The 11,502-nt window shown below is 35.6% G+C and overlaps 1 protein-coding gene across 1 annotated transcript in view; it reads left to right on the forward strand.

The window, feature by feature from the left end:
- sdk2a (sidekick cell adhesion molecule 2a) overlaps positions 1 to 6,621 on the forward strand; it is a 63,040-nt gene extending 56,419 nt beyond the window's left edge. Inside the window, exons 43-44 of the mRNA XM_079618050.1 lie at positions 345 to 474; positions 3,623 to 6,621. Of these exons, the coding sequence (XP_079474176.1) occupies positions 345 to 474; positions 3,623 to 4,024 (532 nt within the window). The 3' untranslated portion in view covers positions 4,025 to 6,621. The remainder of the gene's footprint in view (positions 1 to 344; positions 475 to 3,622) is intronic.
- Positions 6,622 to 11,502: the final 4,881 nt, after the last annotated feature.

Here is an 11,502-nt window from a genome sequence, read left to right on the forward strand (position 1 = left end):
TGTTAAAAGGAGAGTTCACCCAAAAAAAATTATTCTGTCATTTACTCACCGTCAAGTTGTTTCAAATCTGTATGAATTGCATTTCTCTGCTGAACACAAAAGAAAATATTTGGAAGAATGTTGGTAACCAGACAGTTGTTTGTCAACTGTTTGGTTTTCCGTATTCTTCAAAATATCATCTTTTGTGTTCAGTAGAAGAAAGAAATGCATACAGTTTTGGAACAACTTTAGGGTGAGTAAATGATGACAGCATTTACATTTTTGGGTGAACTCTCCCTTTTAACATCAGAGATTTAATTTTATCAGTGAATTATAAATGATTTCTCTGTGTGTTGGTCCTCCAGATCTCCACCGCGACCCAGTCCCGGCAGCCTGCACTACTCTGATGAAGATGTCAGCATCAAGTACAATGACTTGGTCCCAGCTGAGAGCAGCAGCCTGACCGAGAAGCCCTCAGAAGTGTCTGATTCACAGGTGATTCACCCCAAAAAGGCAAATCTTTTTTTTATAATTTTTTTTATAATCTGTTTTCTGGAATCAAAATGGACCATTTATACAGTCTTAAAACTGATCTTATCACCCCTTGATTCATCAGTGCATGTTATTCCTAAAAAAAAAAAAAGATTAAAGTAAAATAACTTGCTCTGCCTTTGAAATGACTTTCTGTTTCGGCTGACATCACAAATCCCTCTTATTTGTCAACCCCTCCCCCTAACCGCCTGACTTCAGTCTGGACTGGAATAAAATGCCCACTGTTTCCAATTCAATGAATTGCTAAATCAGGTCCTGTCTAGCATCTTTCTCACTGAATACCCCATTTCACTCCTAAATATACACGTCGATTCACTTGACTGTATTGTTTATCATTCAAATGTTTTCTATTGTCAGCAGGCTTGTGGATGCCATTTAACAATGTAAATGAAGTGTTGGACACACAAAACACTACAGACCATCCCCCACAGGGAAGGAAAACCACAGAAGGGGTCTTTTTAACATCTGGATTGTTTTTCTAAGACAGCAATGAGATTAAATGGAGAACAAATGGAGATGTTTGCTTAAAGGAGTGCTTCACTTTCAAATGAAAATTAGCCCATGATTTAGGCTACTCACCCTCAAGCCATCCTAGGTGTATATTGGGGGTTAATAAAGGCCTTCTGAAGCAAAGCGATGAGTTTGTGTAAGAAAAATATGAATATTTAAAATTGTATAGTAAAGTACAATAACTAGCTTCTGGCCAAACAAACTTACGGATTCCACTTAAGTCTAAAGCGCAACTTATGCGAGTAATGCGACGTACTGCTGATATAATGCACTACGCTATTCTGACGTCATAAGTTTCGCAAGTAGCGCATTAGGGGCAAGTAAACTGCATGGCTGTTTAGCCGTAAGCTAGAATTTTACCTTGTAACGTGATAAATATGAATGTTTTTCTAATACAAAATTGTTTTGCTTCAGAAGGCCTTTATATCCCCCCCGGAGCCGCGTGAAGTTAATTTACGATGGATCAATGCGTGTTTTTGAGCTTCAATCTGTTGGTTGCAATCCACTGCCATTATAAAACTTGGAAGAGCCAGTGTTTTTTTAAATATAACACCGATTGTATTCGTCTGAAAGAAGAAAGTCATATACACCTAGGATGGCTTGAGGGTGAGTAAATCATGGGCTAATTTTCATTTTAAAGGGAACTAATCCTTTAAATCTTCTGCCTCTTAGGCTTCTCCGGACAAAAAAAATGTAATAAAAAAACAGAGTAATCTCCTCTAGAGATCTCGAGAATATCACTCCTTTTACTGTACATCAGCAATTCATTTGTCTGAATTTTAGAAGAAATATAAGAGACAAAGTTGATACTTAAAAGGAAAAAAAAACAGAGAACTTCTTTAAATCTCTTGAAAGAGCAATGAAAATGAGACCATGTTCCTATGGGCCTTCAAAATGCCATTTATTTAAGCTGAACCATTTTTCTACAAACACATTAAATGAATGGATGATACGAATGACCTTTCTTTTACAAACTGCTCATCTCATTCCAGACCAGCTGGTCTCATTTCTATGCATTGCCTGGAAAGGAAGGGAAAATGGCTTAAAATGTTGTCTGAAATTTTTCCCATCTCTTCTCTTCATGTTTGCAGTATTTGATACAGTAACTATGAAACTAGGGCTTAAAGTGTCATGGGGATTAGTGAATCATTTGTCCCAAGCTGTGAGAAAGTAGGGGGCACTCCTCTTGTTTTGAGCATTTGTCTTTCCTCCCACAATCCCACTGGGAGCTTTTTCGCCTGTTTGTCGGGTACCCAAACTATAATAACATTCCTCCTTCAAAGAAAACCCTCCCACCATGCCACACTTTAGCATAATAACTTCGTAAACAAGCGATATGGGTTTTACAGTAATTCAGTCCCTCTCTGACAGCTACAGTTTGAGTAGAGCGAGAACCATCATCGTTACTCATTATGATTTTGATTTGTCATCTGTGAGGTTCTGTAAATAATGTTTTTTTGCCCTTTCAGGAGGCGCTTATGTTTTCATATAAGATCACTGCTCCTCCGAGTTTTGGGTGAGGCTGTAGTGTGTGTCTAGTAGTCTAGTAGAGCAGTGCTGGTGATAGGAATCTGTAGAGTAGTTGCTCATATCCCTCTCATTAAAATAATAGCTCATATTTAATTCCACCCTAATGGCGCCCTATATATCCTTTTGTGTTTCATGTAAAAGTAGAAAAGTAACGGTAAAACATTTTTTATTCATCTTTAAACAGCTTATTTCATACATCAGATCATAGTTTCGCTCACCAAGGCTACATTTATTATTTTGATCAATACAGTAAAAACAGTAATATTGTGAAATATTATTATCATTCCAAATAACTGTTTTCTATTTTAAAATATTTAAAATGTAATTTATTCCTGTGATGGTGAAGCTGAATTTTCAGCATCATAACTCCGTGTCAGACAGACAGACAGACAGACAGACAGACAGACAGACAGATAGATAGATAGATAGATAGATAGATAGATAGATAGATAGATAGATAGATAGATAGATAGATAGATAGATAGATAGATAGATAGATAGATAGATAGATAGATAGATGGATGGATGGATGGATGGATGGATGGATGGATGGATGGATGGATGGATGGATGGATGGATGGATGGATGGATGGATGGATAGATAGATAGATATACAGACATATAGATAGACAGACAGACAGACAGACAGACAGACAGACAGATAGACAGATAGATAGATAGATAGATAGATAGATAGATAGATAGATAGATAGATTTTAATTCAAATACAATACAATTCAATACAATTCACAAATCATTCTAATATGATGATTTGATGCTCAAGAAACATTTCTTATCATTATCAATGTTGAAAACAGCTATTTAAAATATATATATATATATATATATATATATATATATAAATCTTTTGTAACAATGTACTGTACATGTCTTTACTGTCACTCTTAATCAATTAAATGCATCCTTGATGATCTTTTAGCAGAGGCTTTTATCCAAATTAAAAAGTGCCACAATGCACAGTTCAAGTACAAGCTATTACAAAAAGTGAAGGTAATGTATAACAGAATATGTCTTTCTCATTCAATTGCAGGGCAGCGACAGCGAGTACGAGTTGGATCCAAACCGGCAGAAGACCCACTCCTTCGTCAACCACTACATCAGTGACCCCACCTACTATAATTCCTGGCGCCGGCAACAGAAGGGCGTCTCTCGGCCTCCGGCGTACGGCTACGCCCAGCCCGACTCGGTGGCGGAGCAGGAGTCCCGACCCCACCCGCCTCCGCTGCCACCGTTACCACCTCTGCTACCCCACAGCAATCCCTCCCCGCAGCCCCAGGGCCAGGGCACCCTGTTCAGGCCCAAGGGGAGCCGGACTCCCACCCCGTCACTGCTGTCCTCTGACACCCACAGCCAGCACACCCTGTACAGGCCCCCTAGCAGCCTGGGCACCTCCGCCCAGGTCCCGGCCACAGGATTCTCTTCGTTTGTTTGATACGAGACTCTCATTCCAATGACAACACGCCTGGGAGGGACTCCTGCAGTGTTATTGGTCTGTATTTATTTAATTTTTTCCTTGCTGCACCGTGTCGGACATCAACAGCTGCTTTTTTTTGGCCGGGTGTGCAGGTGTATTGTGGGTTTATATGTGCGTGCAAGAGCATTGAAACAGACAATCATTCTGAAGGGAATCAGTTTGTTGATTGTACATTTTAAAATATATTCACTTCATCCTTCACTAAAAAAAGAAATGTGGATAATACAGAAAAATGTCCAAAAAAGATTAAAAAAACTGACTGCATATATATATATATATAGCGGAGTCCTAAATTCCGAGGCCATCTGGAGTTTCCTTTTTGTAATTTTTTTCAAAAATGGATTTCATTTAAGTTTTAGTATTTTTGAAATATTTAAGGGCGAAGAAAAGGCAACAGTTGTGGTCTCAGACTGTTGGAGCCCAGTGTAAATGTTTTAAAGTGATGAGTACAAACTGCATTTCACATAATGCTGCCGATTTCCAAAGCGCTTAACTTTGTAATTCTGTTTTTGTGATATCGCTTCGATGTCAGTCACACAGAAATCAATGACAGAATATTTCTGAAGGGAAAACATTGCAACTGTGAGTTTGTAGCAATGTCGGTCTATTGAAACGGAAGAAAAAGAGAACATTCTGCTTCTTAGACAACAAACTTTGAGAAGGGAAAGTTAGGAATTTCTGTATGATTCATACAGTACAGTTTTTATATATTTTTTTGCTTATTGCTTATGTCCAACCAAGGAGATCCGCTACCATCGTTTCATTGTGATACATTTGGGATGGGAATGTGGCTTAGTGAATAATCCAGTTTATTCTGCAATATTTATGGTTAGGATTGGGTCAAAGTTTTTGTACAAAACAAGGTTTTCTAAAAGTTATGAACAAGCTTTCTTCCAGTAACATTGGTAGAATGTTCGTTCAAAGTTATCTGGTCTTTATAATCTTCTCAAAATGTTAGCACAAAAAACAGTAGCTAAACATTGTTCGTGGAACGTTTAGTCGGATTTTGGTTTAACATTTTTCAAATGTTACTACTTGTAACGGTCAAAAGTGGTATTTCCATAATGTTTCAAAATAACATAACCAAGAAAAAAACGTTTTTAAAACGTTTAAAAAACTGATTGTTTTGAACATTCAGAAATATTTTTTTCATAACTTTAAAACGTTTTGAGAAAAAAAAATTCTTCACACCCTTTGGTCGAGTAAAGAAGAGTCACTTCATGGAAAAGGACCGTATTCCCGAGATATAATCAAATATTTCAAAGTGTATTCACGCATTTGCATTACTCAAAATATAACAACTGTGAATTTGTCAGTCTCTGAGGGAGTTTGCTTCTTCTGGGCTGTTTACACGACTGTTTTCAACTAAAAATGGAAACCTTGTTATGCGTTTTTGGCCTTTCATTTACACGACAACCTGAAAACGCAAACCTGATAAAACAATACCGTTTTCGTCTCCGTGTAAACTACAAAAACACGAATTAGTTAACGCGCATGCGTATTACATGTTTAGTCTACGGGCGCGTTGTCTTTCTTTACAAAGTGACACCGCCAACTACTGGGGTGGAAGAATAACACAGCGCTTTTAGTCATTTTCACTGATCCGTGTGAATGAGGATCGTTTTGATAACGTTGTCTGTACGCGCAAAAGAAAAACGTTTCAGTTTTTATAGTACATCGTTGTCGTGTAAAATGACCCAAGTTCAAGTGGACTAACACTAAAGAGCAGAAAATACATTTAGAGTGAAATGGAATTTCCGAAGGATTCAATACAAGACCAGCTGCATTAATGTGAGCAAAGGATGTCATACCTGGATGTCTTCGAGGGTATAATAATGCTTTTGGGAGAAGAAAAGAAAAGAATCTCGTGTGGTCAAAAGCGATCGCATCAAAATGTCTCTGCACATGCAAATCTGTAAGATACTGTGTAAGTCGACATAGGTAATGCACACAACACTCATCTTCAGCAAATGAGCTTCACGGACTGACGTCACACTGTCAGCGGAGTCACAAACATCTTGGAGTCAGTCTCACGTTTTGTTGCTCTGAGGCTGTCTGCTCTTTCAAATGACAATACAATTGTATGTACTTCTCTGAATATATTGTAGAATGTGTTTTTACGGTTCACAGTTTGACATTGTGTACACATACAGTATGCTTACGTGTATGTCAGCAGATATGCTTTATTTATAATCGATTGGTTTTATACTCTAACTTAAGAAGAACAACAGCAGTCTTATGTGGAAACTATTTTAAAGGACTGGACAATTACGATGATCATGCTTCACAATATCTCCTGTCTTGTTCTCTGTGAGGTGACTATCACTGTACAAAACTTGATGAATTATATTGGACCATGGCATGGTTCATATCTAAAATAAATTACTCTATTTTTCAGTGTTTTTGTTGAATATCTTGCTTTGGCTTTTCGAACCACACACTGTAAAATGTTCATTTTAATGGAAAGATAATGTAAAAAATGCTATAAGTTACCTTACCATACTTCACAATGTTTTTAAAGTCTCTCATGCTTAACAAGGATTTGCTTATTTGATCAGAAATACAGTAAAACAGTAATATAGATTATGACGATTTAAAATAACTTCTCTTTTTTAATATATTTTAAAATGTAATTTATTCCTGCGTTGGCAAAGCTGAATTTTCAGCATCATTACTCCAGTCTTCAGTGTCACATGATCCTTCAGAAATCATTCTAAAATGATGATTTGCTGCTCAATAAACATTTATTATTATTGTTATAATCAATCTTGACAACAGTTGTGCTGCTTAATATTTTTATTGTGGAGACACTTTTTTCAGGATTCTTTGATGAATAGAATGTTCAACAAGCATTTTTTATTTGAAAAATAAATATTTTGTAACAATGTAAAAATCTGACGACCCCAAACTTTTGAAGCGTACTGAATTTAATTTTTAATTTTTTTTTTAAATACTTAAAAAAAGATTAAGGATGTAAGGATGTAAAAAATAAATAAATATTAAATATTATATTATTATATATTATTATATTATATTATATGTATTATATTATATTATATATATATATATATATATATATATATATATATATATATATATATACATATATATATATATATATATATATATATATATATATATATATATATATATATATATATATATATATTAAAAGGCAATACATTTTACTGTACAAAAAAACAGTAAAATGTTGTTTCCAGAAGAACTGTATAATATTAGATCAGATTTTTTTTAAATAAAATGTTTCTCTCATGTACATTATGGTGTTTTGACTTTTTATATTATATAAATTATATATTATTATATAGCTGATGTTTACTACATTATTTTAGTGTAACATATGCTGTCCTGATTTATGTTTGAGTAACACTGAGCCCTGTCTAAATATGTTTATTATGCGCATAATGCGCATGATTCATGGAAATGCAGGGTATCATATCATGTCAAATATCATTTAATTAAAGTAGCTTGGCATATATTTTTGTAAATTGTACCATAAAATATTTAACAGTGAATTTCTGAAACCCTCAGCAGCTGGTCTTACAGTAAATTTAACATGTTTGGCATTATAGTGGTAGTCATTAACCAGGGTGTATTTTAGTCTCATTACATCAGTGACTCTGCTTGTTCCATAAGGAAGAGAGACGTCCCAGCAGCTCTCGCCTCATATCCCTGCATCTACAGTGGAGATAGATTTGGGCCAGATGAGAATGGGTAAGTGAGCGCTGAATCATTCATCCCAAGAAACTGAGCTTAGACGTGGGAGAGTTCGCCTGGAGATAATCTCTTTATTCCAGGCCGGAAAGCATCGATCTGAACATCGGGGGGTAAGAGAGGAGATGTCACAAGAGAGATGAGAAATAATAACCCAAATAGAAAGAAGAGGCCAAGCTTACAGTGTGACCTACAGACAAAACCCATCAATAATCATTCCTACAAGCATTAAAAGTATGCTTTCTCTATGTTCAGTATGAACATAAATCAACACACATACAGTGCTAAATGCTAAATCCTGAAGTATCCCTTTAAGGACAGTCTGCATGATGCAAGCTGAATCTCACACAGTTGACGGATCAATGATTCCTGGGAATACAGCCAACTGGGGAAATGACTTTTAATTGTGACTAAAAGACTTCCTCAATTTACTGTCTGTCACTGTTAATCTAATTATGACCATGATTGTGAGTGATAATGTACCTCATTCACATCATTTAACATGTGGATGGCTGCATCTTTTATTATATGAGCAGTGTTTAGGGTAATGCATTAACTTGAGTTATGTAATCAGATTACTTTTTCAAGTAACTAAAGTGCATTACTTTCAAATTTACTTTTCAAATCAGAGTTATTTTTTTTCTTCAACTAAGTCATGCTAGATACTTTGTTTTCCTATTTATAGACTGGCAGCTCATGTCCCCATGTTGAGAAGGTCCTTGCACACTGAGTATGAAATTTTAGCATGCGTTTTTTCGTATCCATCATTCGGTGGCTCTGGATTTTTCTAAACACCGTTCAAATGCTTGTTACGGATGCGAAAAACGCAGACAATCGAACACGTTCCGAATTTTTTTTATGACGGACGAAAGTTTGGGAGGCAGTGTGCGTGATTGACATAACGTGAGGTCGTATTTATTTTTTAACGTGCGACAATTTCGGACGCGAATTTCGGACACAGTGTGCAAGGACCTTGTGTGTGCTGTGTGAACATCATTACTGTAGACTAATGAGAGCATATTTTCATCTCTCTTGCACAAAAACAGATTCAGTATTCCTCAAAATGAATAAAAAACTGTGAGATTCAAACTCAAACTTGCAATAATTAGGCTACATAAAAAAATTATACAAATATACTTTATGTAGGCCTATTTAATCTCAATTTATTAATCAATGTCTTTGCTGCGGACATCTGATGATCAACCATAATAAGCAAAAATGTCTTTAGATAAACATCATATTTCTTTTTTTAATTTATTGCTGATCTAAGAGTGTTTAACTTTCTTTGTCCTATTCCAGAATAGTAACCCTGAAATGTTTGTATGAGCTATTCCTTTAAATGTGCTAAAATATTACTTTTTTTTTTTTTTTTTTGCTATTACTGTAAAATCAAACAAGCAAGTCCTGGGGCCTCATTTATAAAACTGTGCGTAGGATCCTTACTAAAAGTGTACGTGCTTTCAAAAGCCAAAAATGGCGTGCGCAAAAAAAATATTCAGACTTATAAAACCGTGCGCACGCCAGAACCTGCGCAGGATTCACTTTATAAATCCCAGTCAGCAGAAGATTGTGCGCATATGCGTCTCCTCCCCGAAATAACCATATATGGAGCTTACAACGCCTAATTTTACTATGCATATCCTCATCTGCATATCATTTGCATATGATTATTCATCCATGTCATAACATGTTTAACGGTACAAGACATTAGGAAAATATGAAATACGGATGTGCCGTCACATTACATTAATAAAAATAATTTAGTAGCCTATCCTTGCTTTGTTTTTGAATAAATAAATCAAATAGTGTAAAATACATTTCAGAGAAAGTTTTTTCTCAATCTTGTCCACTGGCCAAATAGTATATTTAATTGATTTATATTTTTAATGGAAACAGATCGACCTTGTTGTGCATTATATTTGCACAATCTGCTATTATCATGATAAACAATTATCTCTGTAGTTAAAACATTAAAACACAGCATGCCAAAGGAAAAGTGTTCAAAGCATTGTATCCACAACAAATATTTATAGGCTATTTATTGAATATATATATATATATATTTAACTTTTCAGTAAATGTCATGTAAGTGTTTAACTCCGTTAATGAGAATGGCATATAATCTAAATGTTTATATCAGAAATAAAACATAGTTTAAATCATTGTTTTATATAAACATATGATTAGGACTCATAATGAAGATTTACAGTTTTTCTTCATCTGCCGTTAGATATGCGTCAGTTTCACTAAACGGCCCAATGCGCTCGCTGGCGCGGACATTTAAGAAGGGGTGGATATTTGCTTCAAGTGATAGGCTTGGTGAGTGAAATTATATTTGTATTATCTTTCTGTATATGTATAATTTTATTTCGATTTTCTGTCTAAAAGTGACCAAAAAGACATTTAACTCCAGCTCACCATCGGTGTCGCCAAACTGCTCCGTCTCCAAAACGTTCGTACGCATGGGTCAGAGTTTGCGTGCAGGTGCGCACATTTTCCCGTCCAGTTTGTTTTTATAAATCACAACTTATGCGTCGGAAGTGGCGTAGCCTACGCCTTATTCGGGGCCTGTTTTGTGCGTACGCAACGGTTATAAATGAGGCCCCAGCCCAGGTGAGAAAAAGTAGCCTAACGCAAAAGTGTAACATTACTTTCCACAAAAGTAACTAAAGCAGTTACTTTTTTAGGGAGTAATGCAATTTTGTAACACATACTTTTAAAAGTAACTTTCACTGCTACTGAGTTTCTACAAATTCCATGTCACTCATGGTTGTGGGGCCATCTTTATGAAAAAATAAATAAAACACTGATATATGACCATACTGTTTGACTGTTGGGTGCAGATAGTGATCTCACTGTTCAAACATGCCTTTCTTCTGTACACACAGTGCCAAAGGCCTTGAACTGCAAGAGGATACTCCTCTTTAGGCGCATGTCAGAGGTGCAAATAACACATAATGGCCTTTTGCAAATTGATTTATGTGAATATACAAACAGCAGTTAAACCCTGCGGGTACTGACTAGGTCCTTCAATGGCACAGTGACTAACAATTGTTCCACAAGATCCCTATCAAGTTAACTGCTTTTCAAAGAGACGTCCAAAGACAAAGGGAGGGCCACAGGGAGGGCAGGGACAGTAACACCCTTCTTACACGCAATACAAGACAATTTTGGGATTAGTTGTTAAAAAATCAATCCAGCCCTGCAGAAAAAAAAAAAAAAAAACTGAACAGGATGTTCATCTGTGATAGCTTTACTAAAGAGCAGTCTGTACAAAAAAAAATGTACAAAAACAAAAAACAAAAATGAAAGCAAAGTTCTAGTTTAATAATAGGGTGATACTCATGTAAACATGTCCAGGTTGTGGTCACATTTCATAAAACAAAACAAAACAAAAAAACAATCTTGATTTTGGTTTTCATTAGATTTTCTGAACTGTATAATGATTTATTTATTTTTCTTCTCAGATCAAAGAGGATAGCAAAATACAATAGCCTACATGTAAATAATAATAATAAAAAAGGCTTTTCATTTCGCATTTCTTTCTTTGAATTTAGGTTGAAACAAACCCGTACGTGTTCTCGAGGTTTCCTGAAGTTCACCGAATTTTTGTGAGTTTAAAGTGAAAAAAACCAGCAAGTCACCAGTTAGGCCTACGCTAGATGCATCAATATGTGCTGTGCCTTTAAGCGCAGCGTGTA

This window comes from Phoxinus phoxinus, assembly GCF_949152265.1.
Source record: "Phoxinus phoxinus genome assembly, chromosome: 1".
Classification (NCBI taxonomy): Eukaryota; Metazoa; Chordata; class Actinopteri; order Cypriniformes; family Leuciscidae; genus Phoxinus; species Phoxinus phoxinus.